At 53.8% G+C, this 23,543-nt stretch overlaps 2 protein-coding genes across 3 annotated transcripts; both read right to left on the bottom strand.

Moving 5' to 3' along the window:
• Positions 1-1,112: 1,112 nt before the first annotated feature.
• Positions 1,113-9,275, bottom strand: RBM42 (RNA binding motif protein 42; the record flags this gene model as incomplete). Of its 2 annotated transcripts, XM_084256668.1 has the most annotated exons (10): positions 1,113-1,293; positions 1,391-1,585; positions 3,708-3,825; positions 4,138-4,467; positions 4,894-5,069; positions 5,146-5,211; positions 6,699-6,773; positions 6,877-6,961; positions 8,786-8,918; positions 9,154-9,275. In XM_084256668.1, the coding sequence occupies 10 exons, from the start codon at positions 9,273-9,275 to the stop codon at positions 1,181-1,183; spliced, it is 1,413 nt and encodes a 470-aa protein (XP_084112794.1). In that variant the 3' UTR covers positions 1,113-1,180. The 2 variants fall into 2 exon arrangements, with proteins under 2 accessions (XP_084112794.1, XP_084112795.1); XM_084256669.1 differs by lacking the exon at positions 5,146-5,211 and having other exon boundaries at positions 4,894-5,048.
• Positions 9,276-11,293: 2,018 nt separating this feature from the next.
• On the bottom strand, positions 11,294-19,095 carry HAUS5 (HAUS augmin like complex subunit 5). Its single transcript, XM_084257598.1, has 19 exons — positions 19,004-19,095; positions 18,171-18,233; positions 18,048-18,080; positions 17,894-17,918; positions 17,199-17,304; positions 16,957-17,116; positions 15,424-15,493; positions 15,257-15,339; positions 14,690-14,747; positions 14,431-14,555; positions 14,170-14,233; positions 13,931-14,061; positions 13,554-13,716; positions 13,250-13,330; positions 13,011-13,156; positions 12,670-12,781; positions 12,463-12,595; positions 11,663-11,795; positions 11,294-11,492 (listed from the first exon to the last, which is right to left on the bottom strand). Exons 1-19 carry the CDS (start codon positions 19,090-19,092, stop codon positions 11,375-11,377), a joined length of 1,893 nt encoding a protein of 630 aa, XP_084113724.1. The 5' UTR covers positions 19,093-19,095; the 3' UTR covers positions 11,294-11,374.
• Between the last annotated feature and the right edge of the window lie 4,448 nt (positions 19,096-23,543).

Raw genomic sequence — 23,543 nt, 5'->3', positions numbered from 1 at the left:
CGCTGGGGGGAGGGGAAATCTGATACCTCTCGGGGCAAATTCCAGAGGGGCTTGGCATTGTCTCCCCCACCCCCATGCCCCACAAAGTCTGTAACTTGCTCCTTCCCAACCAGGCTTCTGATGGCTGTCTCTGGACCCCATGCCAGAACTCTGCAGCCTCCCTCCTCTGCCCTGGCCCACAGCAGGGGCTCTCAGAGCCTTTTCTGAAGTGCAGCTCTCAAAGCCAGTCCCCTCCGGAATGCTGGCTCAGCTTCCCCGACTTGCCCCAGGGTAAAGTCTAAGCTCTCAGTCTGACAACCAAGGTCCCGCAGGGACACTTCTTCAGACAGGCAGACAAGCCTGGCTCTGGGCAAAAAGGGGGTTGGGACCCAGAGGTGCAGAGAGAATACTCAGAGACACACACCCCTAGAAAGAGACAAGAAACGGAGGGGCGCTCACAGAGAGAAAGACCCAGAGTAACACTCAGACCCACATGCAGACACAGGAGCAAGAGAAGTCGGCTGGGTTTTGGCAGAGTGAACACAAGTCCCAGAGATCCCGGGTAGAGCTGCAGACTGGGAGAGAGCACAGGAAGAGAAGCATCGGTGAGGTGGCCAGCAACTCAGGAAGCCCTCCCCGACTGACTTCGAGGTCAGAGGCCTGGCTACTCCGGACCTGCTCACCTGGGGCGGTCACTGGCAGTGAGCCTGTCTCCGGAGCTCCCGCGAACAATGCCCAGGGCTGTTTGAGGGAGCACTGTCTAAGCTCCTGGCGAATTTTCTCAACAGATGAGAGCCTGGAAGGCTGTAGGCTCCAGTGGGCAGGCCCCAGGAGACCCCTATCTTGTGCTGAGGACACAGGCTGGAGTCAGATCATGCCTCTGCTTCCTCCTCCGTGGGAGAGGCTGCACTCAGCATGCACTTGAGGATTCAAGATGTACAGACACACAGTAGGGACTGAAAAATGCCCACCGACATGTCTGTCTAGATGTACTTTGAAGACTCCCTATATTCCCTGGTGGGGGATGCCAAACCCTGCGCCCCAGAGCACTTCCAAGCCCAGCCAGGGATGGAAATGAATGTAAATTTATTGAAACCGGTTTGGGGGAGGATAGGTTAAGTGGAGAGCTGGAGGTTTCCAAAGAGAACCGCGGGGAGGAGCCAGCGCCCGGCCGGGAGGAGCGGGTGCCCGGCCACAGACCCTATCTCAGGCCCAATTTCTTCTTTTCCTTCTGCTTCTTGCGCACCACGTCCAGGTTCCGGTCCTTCCACATGCTCTTGCGCAGCTTGATGGGGCGCGAGCCCACATACTTCCCTGTGGGAAGAAAGGGTTCAAGGTGAGGCTTGGGGGTTGGTTGGGCTCAGGCCAGATGCCTGCACACCCACCTCCCGAGGGAGACAGCCCCCCTCACCGTTCATCTCGCGCATGGCGCGCACGTAGTCGCTGGGGTCCTTAAAGCTGACAAAGCCGTAGCCCTTGGTCTTGCCCGTGCGCTTGTCTCGGATGACCTTGGCCTTCAGGAAGGACGGGAAGCGACTGAAAGCACGTGCCAAGATGTCATCATTCACCTCGTTGCCCAGATCCCCGCAGAAGATCCGGAAGTCATCTAGGGTTGGGATAGAGGAGGTGAGAGGGGTAAAAAGGCTTGGCCCAGCGTCTGCTTTATTGAAAAGACCCCACAATCTCTGGAGGTGTCCCCCAAGCCCTCTTATCCCCCGAAGTCTCTCCTCTTAGTAGTAACAGTCCAAACCTATATGGTATTTGCCCTGTGCTTGGCGCTCTGCTAACACTCATGAGGCTTCATCCATGTGGCAGTGCCAATATGGCCCTTGTGCGTGAGGCACAGTGTCAAGTGACCCAGCGTGACTCCACCAGGAAGCAGCAGAGCTGGGAGGAGAACTCAGGAATCTGGCTCGAGTCCTCCTTTTTTTTTTTTTTTTTTTTTTTAAGATTTTTTATTTATTTATGCATACAAGAACTCAGTACAGGCCAGAGGTGCGGGGAGGTGAGAAGATTCACCAGAGACAGAGCAGGGAACAGAACAGGCACACTGACTGAAACACACTGCTGAGGAGAATAGTGGGCGAGACAGGTCTGCTGTGCCATGTGGGTAGCTCCCTGGCTGGGGATGGAACTCAGGCTGCAGTGGCTGGGGCTTGATAGCTGAGACTTTAACCCCTGTGCCACCAGGGAGTTCCTCCTAAGTCTTCACTTTTAACTGTGCCACCCTTCCCCACCCTAGGGCCACCTCATTCCCACAATGAAGACCTTAGTTTGGTTCTAGCCCTGGCCTCTTCACTGAGCCCTGGCATCCCTCAAATGCCTGGACATATCTCCCCACAGCCCTCCCCAAGGCCACTGACAACCACCAGTTCCCAAAGGCAGACTTTGTCTTTCCTCACTCTGCTTCTGATGGAAAGGCCAGTCTAATTCCTCCTTGAGTCACTGCCAAGGGAACATATTGCTCAATGCTGTCTTCTTTTAAATAAACTTTATTTTCTTAAAGAAAATTTCTCTCTGCTTATCTAAAATGTCTGCGAATTCCTTTTCACGGACGTTGTGGGACAAGAACCTGTGGTAGTTCAAGGGTTAAATTAACAGCACACACTGGCTCAAACTGGCTGACCCCAGGCAAACACCTCAGGTAGGGCCAAGCTTCAATCAAATATGCTCTGCCCAAAGAATCCCTTCCCGAGGGGCCACATACTATTCAACACCCTCGTTGGGAGAGGATGAGGCTTAGCCTCGTCCATAGTCCCAGAACTAGGGCCTAGAGGGCCTGGGCCAGGTAGGTGGTCCCAGGAACAGAGGCAGAAGCCACAGATCACGGGAGGTAGGTCCAGCTCTTTGGTTACACTATGTGGCTTCTGGGGTGATAAAGGACAGTCTCTGGATCCTATAAGGCCACCCAGCAGGAAATTATCTGGTAGGCTCAGAGGGTGGGAGCTGGTGTAAGACAACTGGACACTCACACTATTATACATAAGAAAAAGCAGAGGGAGGGAAACCATTTTCACTGCCAGATAACCTAAAGACGTGAGGCCACACAGACCCTGATTCAGGGAAGAAACAGCTGTCACAGTTTGGGGACAACTGGGAAACTGGAACAGGAACAGGAACAGAATACGAGATACCAAAGAAGTATCGTTCATTTCTTCGGGGGTGTTAGTGATATTATGGTCGGAAGAGATATTACTTTGCTTAGGAGATAAACACAGAAGAGTTAGCGAGTGAAAGAATGACGAATCATCTGCGTCAAGTCGATGAAGGAAAAGCTAAAAAATACATACACATAAAGGGATAAAGTGAATATAGCAAAAAGTGTTTATTGAGGTCTAGCTGGCCTAAAACATTAGTTTCAGGCGACAGACCTAGAGTTGGTGTTTGTAGATACTGCAAATTGGTCACCACAGAAAAATGTTCACAGCTGAATCGAAGTCATAGATAATTGCTCTTCACTGTGCCAGTCAAAGCTTAAAATTTTTCATAAGTTGGGTGAAAAAAAGAATGCTTTTATTTTCAGCAAGCCAGGCCTCTCATGAATAAAAGGAGAGGCCAGAAAGTTCTAAGAGCCAATCCCCTGCTCCAAGCAAGATCCTGTGCAGGGCCTGGCCCAGAGTCACAGGCTAGGCAGCCTACCAGCCCCAGAGGGGTGGCGTGGCGTGGCCCTTCCCTGTCTCTGCCACAAGGAGGCGCTCTCTGCTTGTCCCTGCAGGCAGCTCTCTTACCTGCATCCCACTCCAGCAGGCTGGGGTCCTCCCAGCTGCTCCCAGCTGCTGTGCGAATGCAGCGTTTTAATTTCTCTGGCTTTCCTTTCTTCTTGTCCTCACCCAGGGGCTCTGGGACCTGCAAAGGAAAGGGGAGAGGGTGCAGAAGGCTTGGTGTTGGAATCTTCTGGACCTGCCCCCTTCAGGTTCTCTTACCTTCCTTTGGCCCCTGGTCCCCCTGGCTATGTAGGCCCAGGCCTGGATGCACATCCGGGTGGGGTTATTTGCTTCCCTCCCCCTCCCCGATGTCTTCCAGTCCCTCCAGTTTCCTCCGCCCCTCCTTTCCTCACTGACAGAGGACTACATGTGTTTCTGTATGTGGAAGCCCTCGGGCTCCTGTCTGCCTTTCCAGCTTTTTCCCCTCGCACCGCAATGTTATACCCCCGCTTACCTCAAGGGCCATGAGGCCAGGGGGTGGCTCAGGGCGGGGAGGCCGAGGCCTGGGACGCAGGGACAGGAGCTCAGGAATGCGCAGCGGGGGCAGCAAGCCTCTCACCACTTCCAGGGGCAGGGGCAGGGGCTCGGGCTCAGGCAGAGGCATGGCCAGGGCCAGGGGCAGGCTGGGTCCAATGACTGCAGGGCCAGCTGGGGCACCCCCGGCCCCCACGGCTACGGCTGCACTAGCCTCCTCCAGGCCGGCAGCCGCCACTACTGCCTCTTCCTTTTCTTTGAGGCCCAACCCCAGGCCTAGACCCAGCTCTCGGGGTGTTGCTGGCTCTTCCTGTAGGCAAAGAAAGGCCGTGCGGGGGGTGAGATCACAGACTCAGACCTTACCCCCACCCCCATCCTGCACAACAAGGAAGGGTCTAGAACCAGAAGCAGACAAGAGAGACCTTGATGGGAAAAGGAGTCTCTGGTCAGAGCCAGACAGGGACAGAGAAACACAGAGCAGACATGGGACAGCCAGAGGGAAGTGGAAGAAATACACCCACAGCCTGTGTTTCTCTCTATGGCTTCTTCACAGAGAAACCAGACAGCTCGGGTCACAGAAATAAACAGGGAAAGACAGGGGCAAATTCAAGAGGGAGCAGGCAGAGAGAGGAAAAGTCAGGGGATGGCAGACTTAGTTACACACAGCCCATCAGGCTGGGACTGAGGGTCTCCCCTGCACTGCACCCCTGAGCATCAGCTTCCTGTTCATACTCACCAGGGGAGGCCTCAAAGCAGCCATGGAGCCCAGAGGGGGCCCTGGGGTGCGAGCCATTGGCGGCAGCATCATAGGTGGTCCAGGGGGCCCAGTCAAGGGGGGGCCCACAAGAGCCTGGTGAGGAGGCCGCAGGGTCATCGGCCGGGGAGCACCTGCTGCCGAACAAAGAGCAGAATCTGTCAGGGTGTTAGCAGGGGAGTTGTAGGGCTGGGGGGAAGTTACGTGGCAGGGATGATGGCCTTGGCCCCTCACCTGCTCTTTGTAGCACATGGGGGATGAAGGCTGGAGGCAGGATAGGGGCCCTCTGGGAGGCCACAGCTGCGAGAGAGAGATGGGGGTGTGTGTCATGGGAGACTGGGCCAATTGGGGAAAGGCGTGCGTGTGAGCGCCAAGATATCCTGGAGAAGAGTCGGGGAGCCTTCTGAGACATGTGGGTGTTTTCATTTGCTGATTTAGCAACAAATTCACCATGGAGGAGGCCCTCTGGGCCTGACCCATCCTAGGCAATGCTAGAACACACCAAAAGGCCAAGGGCTCTCAGGGAGCTGCGGGGCCAGAGGAGGAGCAAGCAGACCCACTGCCAGAAGCAACGGCCCAGAAGGATCAGCACCAGGATGTGGGAAAGCCTGGGCACGGTGACTGCGGCAGCAGGGGGAGCCCCGGGGATGTGGGAGGCCCAGAGAAGCCGTGGCCTAGACCGGGGGTCAGAGCAGGATTCCTGGAGAAAGGGATCTGTGAACTGAGACCCAAAGAGTAACGAAGAGAGTCAGTTAGGCAAGAGGGAGTGCAAGTAGCCCTGGCAAGTACTCCCTTCTCGGTGTAGCGCCACAGAGGCAGCCAGAGGCTGGAGAGCATCATAAGAGATGCCGAGAGAGTGGCAGGCGGCCTGGCAGAGCCTCATGGCTGCCAGTGGACGTCTTCGTTGTGCACTGGGGGCCACAGCTGGGTTGGCAGCTGGGCGGCGAGACTAGGTCAGATTTACATTTTGATCAAAACCATACTAAGAGAGGTTAAAGTCGCTCAGCTAGCAGCTAAAAAAGCATCACACGTTGAAGTAACGCAAGTAACAAGGCTTGTCTAATGGAGGTTTGCCAGAACTTTAGAGAACACGGGTTGTTTTCACACCAGTAAGGAAGTGATATCACAAAAGCTGACTGTGTATAAGGTCACCTCAGCAACAGAAAGTAAGACTGGCCTGTGGAAAGGATGAATTTGAATTCCCTGGGTTAATCTGATTTTGGTTTAGTTGGTAAGATCTCGCCAAGGTTTCACAGTTGGGCGACAGTGAATGAGGGAGAGAGGGGATCTCAGCAAAAGCATTGCTGGCACACCCCAACGACATTTAGGACTTCCGGGACAAGGGAGGCATCCCTCTGCAAGGGGTCAAGTGATACAGGAGCTGGACTGTCAGGTGAGGAGCTGAATGCTTGTTTGACGGTTTGTCACCACATCAACCTCTGGCAGGTGACGCTTACTACTGAGCAGGCGCCAAGATCCCGCCCCTCGTGGAGCTTGGATTTTAGAGGAAACAGAAGATGGCTGAGGTTGTAGTGTTTGTTATAAGGTGTTCAGGGCTACAGAGAAACAGAGCAAAAGGCAGGGATGGCGAATGACACCATGGGGGTGATTTGCAATGATCAAGTATCACTGAAGCCAAACTGGAGATGTGCATAACCCGGTCTGTGCTTCAGAAGAGGCCATCAGGGTGGGGAGGAAATGAAGAGGGTGAATGAACGCAGTGATTCCAGCAAAAGGCTGAAATAGTTGCAACAAGAGTGGTCAGTGTGGGGTTCCCTGGCCCCTACCTGCTCGCCGTAGGAACAAGGCTTCTCGTGCCTCTGGACTGTCCAGGTGACTCCGGTCCCCAGGGCCAAAGCCAACTGTCGGTAAAGGAGAGAAGAGGATGGTGAGAGAAGAGTTCTGGGGACTCTTTTACCACCGTGGTGATCCCCTAGCTCCCTTACTCCACCACTTCTTACTTACCTGGGCCCACAAAAGGAGGGCCACCCACCATGGAAGGAACTACTGTGGCGGCAGCAGCTGCCCGGGCTTCCAGAGTCTGCTGGACCTGTGGAGAGGTGGTTGGGGTGAGGAGTCTGATGGGTGTTGCTGATCTGTTTGGCTGGCACACCCTGGGGGCCCATGGTTCTTTGCACTGTGTGTGGCTGGCTGTCAATCTTTAGATCTCAGGTAAGATGTCCCCTTTCAGGAAGGTTTTTGAGATCACCTTAGCTAAAGCTATCCTAAACTCCCTTGCCTCCAACAGCAACCTCGCTCACCCTGTTTCATCCTCCCCAGGGCATTCAGCACTATCTGAAATTATGTCCAGCCTGTCCTCCCATCTTCCATGCCACCATGCAAGTCCAAGCCACCATTACCTCCTGCCTAGCTTATTATATTAGCCTCTTCTTCAGTCGCCTTGCTTGTACCCCGGCCCTGAGTCTGTTCTCCAAATGCAGCCAGAGTGACCCTGACAGCATCTAAGCTGGGTCATATCACATCTCTATTAGAAATCATTTGAAAGGGGTCCGGTGTCCTAGAGGTTAAGTCTCAGCACTATCCACCCTTATAGTCTGAGTTTGATCCCTGGCCAGGGAGCTACCCACATGGCACAGCAGACCTCTCCTGTCTCACCCGCTACTCCCCTCAGCAGTGTATTTCAGTAGTGCTGCATGTTCTGCTCCCCACTCTGTCTCTGGTGGTGAATCATCTCACCCCGTCCTCACCCCTTGCACCTCTGCCCTATACCCCAGTTCTTCTATGCCCCCCCAAAAAAAGAAAAAAAAAAGAAAGAGGGCCTCCCTGGTGGCGCAAGGGGTTAAGACAAAACCTATGAAGCTATTGGCAGCTACTGCAGCATGAGTTTGATCCCCGGCTAGGGAGCTATCCACATGGCTCAGCAGACCTTTCCTGACTTGCCTGCTGCTCCTCTGTGTATTTCAGTCAGTCTGCTGTTCTGTTCCCTACTCTGTCTCCGGTGAATCCTCGTACCTCCCCCGCTTCCCCATACCTCTGGCCTGTACCCCAGTTCTTGTATGCATAAATAAATAAATCCTTAAAAAAAATAAAAGGGAGGGGGAGGAGAGAGAGAGAGAGAGAGAGAGAAAGAAAGAGAGAAAGAAAGAAAGAAAGAAAATCATCTGATGGCTTCCCGCCTCAGAGTAAAAACCAAGGTCCTTATAGTGGTCCACAAGGCCCTACCAGATATGGTCTCTTATCACCAATCTGTCTTCATCTCCTTCGACTGTCCGGTCACACCATTCTCCTTGCTATTCCTCGAACATGCCAGGTATACACCTGCCTCACGGCCCTCGCGTTGACAGTACTCCCTTCTCTTACAACCCGTATGGCTGCCTCTATCATGTCCTTTATAAATGTCACTTTCTCAGAAGGCCTTTCCTGACCTTGCTGATAAACTCTGCCCTTCTTAATGTGGTCTGTCTCTTCCTAGCAAAATGTAACTCCCCAAAAGGCAGTGATAATTCTTCTGTTTTGTGCTCTGCCATATGTTTAATGTCTAGAATAGTGCCTGGGGCCACCTGATAGTTATTTGGCATTTCATTGATTTCATTACTCTCTCTACTAGTCATACGTAGCTAGCCACTGAGCACTTTAATGTGACTAGACAGTCTGAGGAACTATTTAAATATACATTTTAAATAGATACAGAACATTTCCATCATTACAGAAAGCTCTACACCACATATTCTAGCATGTATGTTCCCAAAGGGCAGGAATATTGTTTGCCTTGTCGTTAATATGTCTTCGGCCTCTGGTACATGATGAATTTGTCATGCTAATAAACAAGCCAACGAGTCAAGAGCTCTCTGTATACAAACAATGTGCTCCAAACACTGTGCCCTCTGACTTATATGCCTTTGCTCAGTCATACCTGCTGGTATGTGTTGGTCGCGATAATTGGGCGGATGACAGGTGTTGGGACCTGCATCGCTTCCACCGCGGGGACTGTGGGCACAGCAGTTGGGATTCCTGTTACTGGAGCTCCCAGAACTTCCTGTTCAAACCTGAGGGGGACAGGACAGACATCACAGCTCAGGACCTTACGCCAATACTGGAACACAGGTATACCGAGACAGCGCCCCCACCCCTGACAACCGCCCCCTCTTCACTTCCGCCCCCACGGTCCCGAAGTTTCCCCATAACAGAGCCATATGCCGGGCCCATCGCGGCCCGGAGGCCCCGGAACTCGATGGCTCTGGCTCCGGGATGGCTTTTCAAGAGCCCCGTAGCGGGCCTTACAGGGCCATCTCCGCCTCCATCTCCTTCAAGCGTTCCTCGCCGCTCTTGCCCGGGATGCCGGCGCCGGGACCCGGGACCACTCCTCCCGCACCCGGGAGTCCGGCCGGCCCCGCCCCGGCCATCGCTGCCGCCGTCGCCGTCGCCGCTACCACCGCCAAAGCTCAGCTGCCCCCACCCGCCCCACTGTCTACCCTCTGGCTCCGTCGGGGTGGGCGCCCGCGAATGACGTGAGCAAACGCGCCGTGCGCCGTGCATGACATCATACGCCAACGGGGCGCACATGGAGCAACGGCCAATGAGAATCTGGCCACACCCGGAAGGCCCGGCGACGAGGACTCAAAGCCAATCCGAGTGCCGGAGAAGCGGACCCACGGCAGAACCTCCACCTGCGAGAGTGCGCCGTGCGGAGGCGGCCACGCCTTCGGGGGAGCAGGGGCTAATGAGAGCGCGGTAAAGTCTCTAGGCCCCGTCCCTAAGGTGGACCCCGGGCCTTTGAGAGCTCAGGAAAAGTTCGGAGGCCCCGCCCATGCTGCCCGTTCCGGAAGTTCTTCAATACACCGAAGTGCGTGCAGGGCCCCAGGACCGGGCGGCAGGGGAGACGCCCCCGGAGCGTGGGCGCCTACTCGGGGGTAGACGCGTAGGCTGTCAGGCAGTGACGCCTAGAAAGGCCGGGGACACGATCTGGGGGACCCTTGACCCGGGCTTCCTGGAAGAGGTGACGTCTGAAGACCTTCTAGATGAAAAGGGGAGTTGTTTTGGATTAGAAGGAATAGTTTGTGCCGAAGTCGAGATGGCAGTTAAATGTGTCAGCTCTTAAGTTCACGGGTGTAGGTTTGGTCACTGTCCATGGGATACATCAAACACCTTTTTTTTTTTTTTTTTTTTTTTGCAGCCCTCAAAATCTTTTATTAGAAACATTTTCAAAAAATACAATAGAGAGTAATGAATCGCCATCTTCTCAACAGTCGCTAACAACCTACCTATCTTATTTTAAAAAATGATTTTTTTTTGCTGGAGTAAATTCCAGACATCAATCATAAATGCTCCATGATGCCTAACACATAAAGAACTATTTAAAAGGAAAAAACAACAAACAACATACCATTTTTTGACACCTAAGAAAACGGATTTCTTAATATCACCTAGATTTCTTAACACCTAGACTCTTCAATTTTTGCTGTCTCAAATGTCTTTATACAGTAGTATTGTAAAATAAGAATCTAAGATGCACATACCGTATTTGGTTGGATGGTCGGGCTTTTCCCCTTTGGAAACTTAATTTTATTGCTTTATTGAAGTCCCAGTCAGAATGGGCACAAATGAATTGTTAAAATAGTTTGTTCAATGCTACAGAAATGTCTCCCCGCCCCCAAAGTGTGAATAGAGTCCACACTTTGTTCGATTTCCTTAGTGTTTAGCTATTCTTATTCTGTTTCTTCTAGGATGACATGCTACATTTATTTGTCTTGTTTCCTTAGGTGTCTCTTGCTCTGGCAATCTCAGTTTCCTCATTTTAATGACTGGCGATTCTTGTAGAATGTCTCATTTGGGATTTTTTTTTTTTTCCAAGTAGACAGGCGTTGTGGGGTTTTTGGTATGTCTGTGTGAGTATTAATATAAACTTAGATTTTCAAACACACAGGATGTACTTCAAATCATTGCTGCTCAAAAATGTACCATCTTTGGCCAGTGGCATCCCTCATCCTGGCACCTGTGAACTTGGGGCCTTGGACCATGCCAAGAGTCCACCTTTACAAACTGCTTTGCCGGGGAGTCCTCTATTTAAAATCTTTAAAATCATATCTCCTGCAGCTGCTTTATTTTTCTCCATAGCAGTGATCTTCCAACAGACTATATATTTGCTTGCTCGTCAGCAGGCCACTTTCCTGCCTAGTTTTTTCACTCCTTGAAGATGGGGTCATTGGTCCCTGTTGTTCAGTTCAGGATCCTGTGTCCAGCACAGAAACTCTATTACACCTGGTGATGGTGAAAATGACGAAGGGAGTTTCAGGAAGTTGTGGGGTGGGGTGCACAGTATACCATTTTCTTGGCTTTGGTGGGATGAAAAGACAGGGAAAGGCTGTTGAAGGTCCGGTCTGTGAGAGATGTGAGAGGACAATGGCTGACACAGCCACGTGATGCTTTCTTGCAAAGGCAGAAAGGAGAGGCAGTGTTGGGGTGAAGAACTGTGAAGCTTCTGACTCCCGTTGCAGCTCCCTCTTCATCTGCACTGCTGCTGCAGGATGCCTTGGGCCTGGACCCAGCGCAGCTGCCACTGGGACAGGGACAGGCCCTGGCAGAGCTCCCCAGAGACAGCAACTTGGCCTGGCTGCTCCCACCTGAGGAAAAGGACAGTGTCACAGACCCTCTCTGGACTCCCCAAACACCACGGTCCACTTGTTACAGCACTTCCCCAAGCCTGAGTCCTACCCCGCCATCCCAGCCCGAGTCCTATCTGTTCCACAGTTCACCTCCCCAACCCCCACTCCTCACAAAGGTTTCCTCTCACCAGTCCCCGACGACTCCCTGTAATTGGGGGATTCGCTCCAGCGCGTCTTTCAGCAGGTTCTCCAGTCGCTGCAGAGCCTTCCCCAGAGTCTCTTTCTGCTCCTTTTCCTGGGATGCCCGGATCTGCAGCAGCTCTGCAGGTTACAAACCCAGGAGGCAGCACTGAGTCCTCTGGCTTCCTAGTGCCTTGAAGCCAATGGGTCGCCAAGTCTCTAGTCCTGACCTCAGCATTCTCCCAATCCTCTTCCTCTCCTAGGTCTGCATCTCAGGGGGAGGCCTCCACGCCCCAGTTCTTAACCTGGATGCCCTCTCCTCTCCCCAGGTAGCGTATCAATCCCCATGGCCTGTCCCTCACCTTCCTCTCCACTTCCGCAATCTCTCTCTCAGCCTTCCTTCTAGGCTGCAGGCCTCAAACCCCAACTCTGATCCACCCCGCTACATGGCGGCCAGAGTGGTCTTTCTAAAGCCCAAACCTGATCCTTTCCTCCTTCTGCTTGGCACACTCCAAGGCTCTCCAGTGCCCCCAAGACAGTGTCTAGGTTCCTTAGCCTAGTACTTAAAGGTTTCCATTACGTGGCCTCTGCTCACTACTCCTGGGCGAAACCTCACCTACTGCCCCCCCCACCCCCACCCCCCGCCCCAGGGCCCATGAGAGATGTAGTCTTTCCTCTGGAAGTCCTTCCCAGCATCCTCAGTGACCATGGTTAAAGCTTCAGCACACAGGTGCACTGCGTCTGCGATGGGTGTCTGGTGGTCCGGGGAACGGGCAAGGAAGCTGGCTATGGGCATGGGGAGACCTACCCTGGGCGGATGGCCCGGGTGGGAGGCTGGTCTTCATGTGGAGCAGATCCCAGCACCGGAGACTCTGCTGCTCCTGGAGGAACAGGAGGTCCTGGCGAAGTGAGGCAGCCATCGGGAGGAGCAGCTCTGGGGCCTGGGGGGAGGGAAAGGGACAGTCACCTCGGGTGGGGGAGGGCGGGAGGCCAGGACCCCAAGACAGGCACTCACCTTCCCTGAGGGCAGCCCCAGAGTGTGGCTCAGCTCTAGGAGGCTGGAGCCCCTTGGGGAGGCCGGATGCAGCTGGTGGATGGATGGCAGGGTGGTGGGCAGGGGCTGTGACCTGTGGGAAAGGTCAGGGGAGCACTGAGAGGAAGACTTGGGGTTCACGGCCTCTGGGGGCTGAAAGGTAGGCTCTGCTGGTCCAGGGACTTGGACTTGGGTCTAGAGACCAGGATTCTGAGTGGAACTGAGGACCTGAGGGTGAGTGGTCTGGGCACCTGGGGGGTCGGAGTTCTGTCTGGGGAGTGAGTCACCCATGGGAGGGGATATGGGAGTGGCCCCAGTCTTACCCCTCGGGGCTGTGCCGCAACAGGGAGCCCAGCATAAGGTGGGGCAGATGTTGGGCTTCCTTCTCCAGACAGCGAAGCAGCTCCTGGCTCTGCGGTGCCACTGCCTCAGAAGTGGGAACTATTTTTTGCTGAACCAGAGCCAGCACCTGTGGGGAAGGGAAACGGTGGGAGGGGCAGCCTGAGGCACCCAGCTGCCCCCCAGAAAGGGACCTGGCCCTACCTGGCCCTCGCAGCCTCACCTCTCCGGGGCTCCGGCACAGGCGTGTCTTGCTGGCCGAGTTGCTCTTGATGAGCAGGCGGACCTGGTCCTGTGTCTCTTCCTGGCACCCAGAGGCCCAGAGACGGGCTGTTTTTCCTTCCACCTCCCATGTCTGGCCTCGCCCATCCCCTTGCACAGGACTTGCTTCTTCTTGGGGGTCGCACCCTGCAAGCCTCTCCCGGGCTTCCCCATCTCCCAGGAGGCCCGGGTCTGGCATAACAGGAGCTCCCAGCCTTCCCAGCCTTTCTCAGGCCCTGCCACCTCCACCAGGTCCCACCTCTCACCACGAGCTGGCGCCAGCGCAGAATTTGCTGCTGTTTGGCCTGGAGCTCCCGCAGCAGAAGCTGTCGCTGCCCAGTGGCCTCTTCCAGCTTCTGGCTCTGGGCATGCAGGGCCTTGAGCTCTGCCCGCAGGCCACAGGCCCGGAGCCCCAACACCAGTGCCTGCCTGGGATGTGGGCAGAAGAGAACAAAGGCGAGGAAGGTTACTGAGACACCCTGGGGGAGATCACCTGCAAGGGTGCACAAGGAGCCACAAACATAAGAGACAATCCAGGATAGGAGGGGGTCAGTGGGGAGCCACAGGGGGCATAAAAAGTCTAATACCAGAGACCTCTGGGAGAGAACTGGCCCAGAGGCCTCTGCTGGGGGAGCCCCCTCACCTCTGTTTGGGTCCCAGGTTATAGCTCTCCATCTTCTCCATCAGGTCTTGGAGGCGCTGGGTCAGGATTTGATGTTCCCTCAGGAGGGGGCCCCGCTGGGCGACCATGACACCTACAGTCCGCCAGCCCTCCTGGGACAGGGGTCCAAAGTCAGGGTGGCAGGTCCTCGGGCATGAGAAGGGACTGAGTGGGTCTTGGGATGGGAAAGGATGGAGCCTCGGGAGGGGCCTGGGGGTCACCTGGATAAGATGTTCTATGGACGGCAAGGCCCGGTCAGTGTCCGACTGGCCTGGCATCTGGGACCTGGGGAGGGGGCAAAACTGGTGAGAAGAGCCCTGTCCTCTCGCCTAGGCCTTTGGGGGTAGCCAACGCCAGCCCATTTGTCGGATTGGTCACTGGGTTTCAGTTCCGTCCCCAGCAGCAGGCCACTGTGCCCACTCCTGACCTGTCCCAGGTCACCCCGCCACCCGCCCTGACCGCAGGAGCAGTCGGCTCCACACCTGGCCGTCTCCGTCTCCTGCAGCCCTTCCTGACTGCAGAGGGACCGGACCTCTGCCTCCCGCTCTGCAGCCAGGTGCTCCAAGGCAGCCAGGATGTGGCCTGGAGGGTGATTTGTCAGCAGCACCTGGTGGGGGAGTGACGTCAGGGCAGGATGGCGGCAGGGACCCCGTGGAGCAGGGATCAAGAGTTAGGTCCCGGCACCCTGGGGTTCAATACTGGGGCTACAGGATGTAGCCTTTCCTGAGGGCCTCCCCTCACCTCCACTGAGCTAAGCCACTGCTGGTAGGACGCTCCAAGGTGGTCATCTCGAGGGGTTCTGTGGGGGCGGGGGGGGGGGAGAGAACAACACAAGACACATGGCTTCGCCCTCTAATGAGCGCCACTAGCCCAGAAGGCACTGGCTGTCACTGTCCCCATTTACACTGAGAAAACCAAGTCCTTCTCTACCCGCAGACTGGAGTTTTCCCCAATACCAACTGGCTGGCCTTGGGGTCTCTCGCATGGATGGGCTCTTTATATGGAACACACTCAACCTTTTACCCTCGCAAAGCCTCCTCACCAGGATGGCGGCACCCTGCCCCGAGTCAGGCAGGGCATCTCTCTGGTACCCAGGCTTCCCTACCCCGCACCGGCCCTAAGCACCTGGGTGGCTCTATCTGTGACAGACCTGCCTCCTGCTCTCCCCACCCTGGGAGCCCTTTGAGGGCAGCGCCTGGGGGTGCTGATACAGCCCAGAGGCTCAGCGTTTGAGAAACTAACAGATGAGAAACTCCCCTCAAAGTCCAGGTTCTCTGCAGGGTCTCTGGGAGGCAGAGGGACACTCACAGGATGCTGCCTCCCCGAGACTGAGGAATTAGGAGGTTCTGCAGGAATTGGGTCCGGAGGGTGCAGGCTGCTCTGACATCACTCTAGAAAGAAGAGGCTAGGATTTGACATGGGGTCCACCTGACCCCAGACTCCCCAACTTTTCCTCTATGACTAAGGACTCTTACCAGGACCACAGGCTCCAGGCCCAGGGCTGCTGAGTTCAAGGGTCCGAAAGTCACATCCACTTTGGCCTTCCTGGAGAGAGGAGCGCAGTTGGGGCTGTGTCCTCTCCTGCTGCCAGTAAGGCTAGTCACAGGGATCACAAGCCTGGAACTCAGGGGCCTCCTCCAAAACTAAGCCACTGCCATCTTCTGGCTGGATGGATGCATCAGCCACCTTGCTGCTCTCCTTGCTGTCACCCTGCAGTCTGAGCTCTGCCTGGTAGTCACTGACCCTTAACCTCAGGTATGTCATCGCTGTTCTGCTCAAAACCCTCATGTGATGTGTTCCCGTCACACTCAGAACAATGACAGAGGTAACACATAACACTCCTTAAGTGATTTAACTGACTGAATCACCATTCCTACTTGATGAGGAAGGTATTCCTGTAGGCCCCATTCTATTAGAAAAGGAGACATAAAGATGTTATATACTCTGGCCTGCGTCACACAGCTGGAAGTGGCCAAGCCAGGGCATGAACGCAGCCTCAGAGTGAAATTCCAGTGTTTTCCATGGCTATGTGCCCACCTCTCCAATCTCACCTCTGCATGCTCTGTTCTCTTGCCCAGGAAACTTCAGCTGAACTAGCTTCCTGCTTGGTCTTCCCACAGACCAAGTTTGCCCTGGGCCTCTGCTCTTGCAGAAATGTTGTCTCCTCAGAGACCTCCTCTGACCACCCTACCTGGAGTAGCACCTCCTCCCCCTTTCTGTGACAGCACCTCTTCTTCCCAGTACTCATTGCTACCAGCAGCTTTGGGCTTGTTTGCTTCCTCATATACCATCTGTCTCTGCATCTGTGTAAGCTGCAGGAGGGCAGGGTCATCCCTTGCTTACTGTTTTTTCCCTGGTGTGCTAGATATCTTATTGGCACCAAAAAACTTTGATATATGGAGAGAAAAATAAAGAAAATGATACAAAGAGAAGGCATAAAAAGTTCTATGATTGTATGTATGGGACTCCATTCTCTGCTCTTTTAGTCTGTTAAGAAATTTGTCACCCCTGGGCCTCCCTGGGGATGCAGGGGATAAAGACAGTGCTATCAAGCTATTGCCCAGCCACTGCAGCATGAGTTCAATCCCCGGCCAGGGAGCTACCCACACGGAGCAGCAGACCTTTCCTGACTTGCCCGCTGCTCCCCTCAGCAGTGTATTACAGTAGATCGGCCTGTTCTGCTCCCTATTCTCTCTAGTGAAATCCTCTTACCTCCCGCATCCCTGGCCTACACCCCACTTTTGTATGCATAAATAAATCTTTAAAAAAAAAGAAGAAATTTGTCACCCCTTCTCCCCCCAAACAAATCGATATATCATTGGCACCATTTTAGGCACTTGAAACACAGGTGGCCAAGATCACAAAATTTCTTGGTCTCACAGACTTTAAATCCTAAGGAGTTCAGAATTCTGACCCAAGAAGGGATGAGGACAGAGCACTGGGGACTCTAAGGAGAACAGTTGTCTGCCCAGGCCACTGTGGGCTGGTCCCTGGGCACCTGGGCTCACCTCTCTATGTCCTGCAGGCGACTGAGTTGATCCTGCAGTCGCTGTGCGGGATCCTGGAGCCTGCGCTGCTGTCTTCGCATGGCCCCAGCTTGGGCCCGAAGGAGCAGAGTACGGCGCTGGGTTTCTTGCAGTCTCTGTAGTGCCTGTTCCGTGGCCATTTCTGTTGGGGGACCAGGGGTGGCCATCAGCACCTCCCTTAGCCCTGTAGTTCTGCTGCCCATCTACCCAGCCCTGTGGGTCACCCTGAGCCTCGGTCTCTTGCTCCATCAGCTCCAGGCTCTGGTCTAACTCCTGGATCTCTGCCCGCAGGTGGGCAATAGTCGCTTCCAGCTCCAACTTCCGACGTGCCTGGTGGGATGAGGTACAGGGTCAGATGCACATGCTGCCTGTGGCTTGGCCTGACCTGACTGCCCTGGGTGGGACACCAGATTCCTCACCTGCCCAGGGGGATAGCAGAATTTTTTCCAAAGCAGTTTCTGTGCCTGAACATCTAGGCTCAGAAAACAGTGGCCCTCCTCCCTCCAAGGATTGCCTCACCTACCCTTCCAGCCAGTTTCCTGTCTCTGCACTGACACCACATCTCTGTCCCAGTCCTCATCTCCCCACTGAGTTCCACATATAGGAGTCCCAAGGTCTCCTGAAAGTGTCCCCCAGGGCCCTTGCACTCACTGGATCGCACACTGGCCTCAATATCTCTTAAACGTCGTCTCATCTTCCCTTGACAGCCTCATCGGCTCACATACATGCCCCCCTTCCTCCCCCACAACCTCCAGCTCGTGCCTGTCTCTCCCTGGATGATAACGCCTATGAGTGCAAGGATCAGGGCTGTCTTATGACCCAGGGTCACCCGCATCACCCAGCTCAAGGCTGGGCTGACAACAGAAGACCTATGTCCTTTTTTCGGGTGAAAGAAAATCTCGCAGTACATGCTTCTCACCTCTGGACTGTCCTGGTGGCCATACCTGAGGAAATGAAGTCAGAGTGAGGGAATGACAGACGTTGCCAGGGACAGACAGGCAGTGTGAGGCTTTGGGTAGGGTCAGGGCTGGATGGGACCGGGAGGAGAGGGGATAACTTTGCAGACCAGTTACCAGAGTAGGTTCCCCCGGATCTTCTCGACAGTGCTAGAGTGGAGAGGTTGGAGGAAGAGGGGTTACTGTGGGAGTGGCCCGTGTCCCTCCCCGCAACCACAGCCTCCCTCTAGCGAGGCTCACCTCTGGCTGTACACATGCTGCAAGACATAGGCCCAGATGTCAGCCCCCTGGCCAAGACACAGCCTGTGGGGAGTGGAAGGGTATTCCTGGGTCATCCCAAAAGATTGTGGAGCCTCATTCTCAGGGAGGTGGTGGTGAGAAAGGCCTTTTACTAGAGAATTCTAAAAAATTTCTAGGGGGACATAGTGGATGCATACTTTTTTGGGGTAAGATACTCCCTCCTGAGTAGTTCACCGAGGGAGAGCAGTGAACTTCTCACTGGGTGTGGGGGTATTTCACACGCCCTTTCTCCTGGGATAGGTTATCTCCAGGCACTTTCAGCGGTGGGAGTGTAAGGCCAGGAAAGCACTCTCATTTCCAGATGGGGGTCAGCACTCCTGTAGATTCAGCCTCCAATAGGCTGCCCTTTGCTGACTCCGCAGCTTCCACACTAGCTGGGGTGGGAGTGGGGGTGGGAGTGGGGGACGGGTGGAGGTGCTGCCGGGGACTCTTACCAGGGAGATCCTATTTCCACATGGAAAGGGGCTTTCATTAACTCCCGAGGGATCCTCACTGGTGCCAGGGACCGACCTCTGGCGGCTTCGAGGGGCCGTGGGCGGGGTGGGGGTGGGGGTGTGGGCGGGTCAGCGCCAGGGTGTCCTCACCCAGACCTCCTCAGCCCAGGATCCTCTCCCAGAAGATACTACTCAAGGGAAGGGGACTCTCAGGGGTCATTCTCACGGGAGCAAGAGGGGCCGGGGGAGGAAGGCGCGTCCTCGCTGAGGGGTGGGGTTCTCAGTCCCGGAGACTCTCTCTCCAGGGTGGGGAGACCTCATTCCCAGAGGGGCTCTCACCTGCGCAGCGTCGCTTCCGAGGGTCGGGCGGCTGCGGGCACCCCCATCTCTTCAACCGCCCAGCGCCCCAGTTCCCGCGCTAACTCCATGACAGCGCCGCGGCCACCGCCTCCCGCGCTCTCTTCGAGTGTGGCGCCCGCCGATGGCGTCACGCGCGCAGCCACTGACGTCACAGGTCGCCAGGGAGACCACGGCCCCCGGCCTGCGCCGTCTCGAGGCTGGACTGCAGCTCCTCCCTCGCGAGGAGATAAAACGGGCGCGAAGAAGCGACGGAAAACACTTGTTTTCCGCGTCCTCCCGGTCACTACCAGCTGCCTCCAGGAGGCAGTAGGTCCCTCATGCCTCCCTGGGTTTGTCCCATGATAAAACGGGACTTTCATCCTAGGAGGACAAGAAGCAGGCCCGGAGATGCTCGTCTGGTAAACATACTGCTCTTTGATTTTCGAAACAGGGTGTCTCAGGTGCGAGACAGGTCGTCGTTCGTCTTTGACCATTCCTAACGGGAGCCGATCCTGTGTTGGGGACACTTCAATGGCCGAGACCACCCCAGTCTCTACGCGAGGAGGTCACCGTTCAGGGGGGACATACACATGTCACCAAGCAGGGATGGTAGAAAAGCAGCGTCAGGAGTGAGCCAGTAGGGGACACAGTCTGAGGGCAGCGATCTGGTTGCACCTTGTTTTTTTTTTTAAGGTTTATTTATGCATACAAGAACTGGAGTACAGGCCAGAGGTGTGGGGGTGAGAGGATTCACAGAGACAGAGTAGGGAACAGAACAGGCAGATCGACTGAAATACACTGCTGAGGGGAGCAATGGGTAAGTCAGGAGAGGTCTGCTGCACATGTGGGTAGCTCCCTGGCTGGGGGTCGAACTCGTGCTGCAGAGGCTGCAGATAGCTTCATCGGTTGCATCTTAACCCCTTGCGCCACCACGGAGGCCCTGGATACACTTTGGAAGTAGGTGTGAGACCTAGAGTAGAGAGAACACCCCAAGAACTGGCCACATTCAGGGACCTTTAATTCAACAAGGTTGCATAGCTCACCACTCTGCCCTTGGTGTCCAAGACAGAGACTGACTCTCTAAACAGATGTTGAATAACCAGATGGGGGAAAGGAAGGTGGTGGGTGAGATTAAAGCTGGGAACCCAGGGAAGAAGTGGGAGCAGGATGAGGAATGGGGGCCGAGGATCGTGCTGGGCCCAGGTAGAAGTGCAGTCTTAAACTTATATCACACTAATTTCAGGTATGAAACCTTCTTTATTACCATGAGTAGCCAGCGATGATTTAATTTTCTTTGTGTGTATACTCGGAAGTGGAACTGTGGAATCATATAGTAATTTTAATTTGTTGATGAAGAACCACAGTGGTGGTACCTATTCGCCTTCCCACCAACAGAGCACAAAAGCTCACTTTCAGGCTGAGACTTTTAAGATGCAAATGGGGCTTCTCCATTCTTTGTATGCCTGGATTCAAAGGACTCTGGGTTCTTAGAAGAGGCATCATCACCAAGCAGAGGGAGCCTGAATCTCTGACTTAATACACAGACCACCAAAAACACCCACATTATAAGGTTCCGTGGGTGTGAAATAAACATCTGTTTTTTTAGCTGCTGAAATATACAATATATCTTCCTCATTGCCCACCACCCAGGGCATCTCAGACTATTTGCAGGTCTCCAGTAGGACCCATTTTTTTTTTTTTTGATCTCCCTAATCTGTAAGGATAGATCATTTTGGTTTCTATTCTGCTGAGCAAGACAAGTCTTTTGTTCATATGCTTGGATGTCATGGCAATGGCAATGGCATGTCAAATTGCTGTAAATTGCAAAACACTGACAGTTTCTTCTCTTAACTTCTTGTAGACCATTAACAGTGGTGGCATTGTTAACCACTAACCATGATATCAACCATTAGCACTGGCACTGGTTTCACTCATCACCCTATTTATTTTCTCTATTGCATTCACTTGAAATTATTTTTTTTATTTTGAGGTCTGTTTGAACAGGTTTTTTTCCCCACTACTAAAATGTAAGGTCCATTAGAAGGGGTCTTATTATTTTGCTCTGTCGCCCTCCTAATTCTTAGCTGAGTGTCTGGTACATCATAAGTGCTCAGGAAGTATTGTTGAATGATGAATAAATCTCAAGCTTGGTGGGTGAGTGGGGGACAGAAAACAACCATAACTGCTTATAGAAGCTCTATAATCATAACCTGACTTGAATTCTAACCAGTTCTCTGACAGCTAATGACTCTCTGGCTTTCTGATGGATCACACGAACCTAGATTAGTCTGGCCTCTTACAACTCACTTCCCTGTGTTTGCTGCATTTGACTGGATCACTTTCAACCATCACTGTCTGTCTTGCTCTCTGCTTTATAAAGGGATAGGGTTGGGTCTGAAGTGGTAACTGCCATGTCCCCAGAGTCAGGCAGCGCAGTCAAAGCCTTTTGTCGGCATAGTAGATTTGTGTCATGAAACTAAGAGTGAAAAGGAGGGGAATCTGCCCCGGGAAGCAGAATCCTAGCATGTCTCCTTGGGAGCCCGTTTCGTGGAGGGTTTGCAGGTTGGTCTTGAGCTCTGATCCAGTGGGCTCCCTGAGCTGTCCCTTCCTTCCCCCATCAGTGACATCAGGGGGGTGGCTCAGGCGGTAACACCTGGAACTCCAGACATCAAGGAGCAGGTATCCCAACTGGCCCAAATGTATACTTACAGTCTAGGTAAGGAGCACACAGTTGTATGTATTTGATGGTTTGTTCATTAGTTGGAGAGAAGTTACCGATACAAAAACTCTACTGTGATGTAAATCGTGAAGGTGAGTATGATGATGCTTCCTAGGATAACCCCAGTGATTGCGATGTAGTAGGCTTGGTGGGAGGTCTCCACTGCTGACATTCGGTCATTCCATCTGTTCAGGAGCCTCGTCTGAGTTTTCAGGGCGGCGGGGGTGGGGGAGGACAGGAATAGATGGACTTAGCGGATTACTGGTTGTAGGTAAGCCATGGAACTAGAAGGACCGGGGTGGGGGCTTAAACCCACAGGAGGGAAACAAGGAAGATCTGAGTCAGGGTGAGGGCAGGAAGGAGAGGGGGCAGGGAGAGAGGATTGGCAGGACACAGATAACCACCTGGAGAGAGAAGATCAATGCTATAATGCCGATGGGGAAACACAGCAAGAAGGCCAAAATTGACAGGCACATGTAGTCATTGGGCGGCTTGTTATGCCACAATTCAAACACCTGGGAGCAGGGAGTGGGTTGTGGCTCAGTATGGCTTCTGAACTCTGCTATCCCCTCTGAGCTACTTCCTTTTCATGCTCATACACCTCTCCTTGGCTCCCATAAATTCTTCATTAACCCCCTTCAAAACTCTCATTGACTCCTTGAAACTCTTATATGGTTCCTATTAACATCACCCTGTCTCTTTTACCACCTAGCCTCTACCTGCTTCCTCATGCCCTGGAATCCCTGCCTCCTATAACCTGATTTTTGCTTCCTTAATACCTGCTTTCCAGAACCCTACCACATGCCTCTCTTGGCCCTTTCCACTGTTCCCCCCAGGATCCCTTACCCATTCTGATGACTGTTGTCTTTCCTAAAACCTCAACTGACCCTCTATCGTACAACTTCCTCACGGTTCCCCATAGGTGCCTTCTCGTAGCTCTTACAAAACACCCCACCAAGGGGGACCCTCACTGGAAACTTTCACACTCTTACTTTTCATCTGTAAAACCTTCATTGCCCCCTAATAACACTCCAGCTTATACAACTTCTGATGTCTACCTTAGCTCTCTCTTTGTCCCTTTTATAATGTTCCTCACTTTGTCCTAAGAGTTTGTCACAGTCCTGCAATGGCCCTTATTGTTCACTTATTAATTCCGCCCTCCCTGCCTCCCCCTCTCATTTGGCTCCTCTAAGACATTTGGGCCTCTATATCTCTTAGCCTCTTCCGTGTCCCCTGTGCCTGCAGTCTCCCTCTAACACCTCTCTACCTCTATAACCAGCCTCCTGACCCTTCAACACCTCAGTCCACTTATAACAGCCGCCTGTTCTCCTCAACGGTTCTCCCTCTAGATACTTCTCTACTTATATCTCCCTCTTTGCACCCTTATGAAACATCCCTCTAGCTCCCCTTTAACTCTTCCCGCCACCTGTCCCCCCATAATTTCCCCCTGTCCCCTCAAACACCCTCATCAGGGCATCTCCATGCGGCTCCTGGAGCCTCTATCTCTCTCCAACTTGCCAGTGATTTCCATGGAAATCAGACAGGCCCCGCCTCCTATCCTCCCATTGGCCGATTGGAGGTTGAGGATAATGAGTGGGTGGGGAAGTCATACGCACCTGGCTTCTGATTGGTCTGATGGGTAGAGGTCTTCTTCAGTGGGCAGTGACTTGAGGATGGCTCAGATGATGTCGTTTTGATGAGATGTGGGTTCACTGTGAGCCTGGTCCTTGGGTTACCGCTGAGAAAAGTGTCGGCAGAGCTCCCCTTTCATCGGCACACTGCAAGTTTGCCAAAGACACGAAGGCGTTTGGTTATGTCCAA

The sequence above is a fragment of the Talpa europaea genome (genome assembly GCF_964194135.1).
Source record: "Talpa europaea genome assembly, chromosome: 16".
In the NCBI taxonomy this organism is placed as follows: domain Eukaryota; kingdom Metazoa; phylum Chordata; class Mammalia; order Eulipotyphla; family Talpidae; genus Talpa; species Talpa europaea.
Note: the sequence above shows the minus strand (reverse complement) of the source record. Positions and strands in the feature narration are given on the sequence as shown.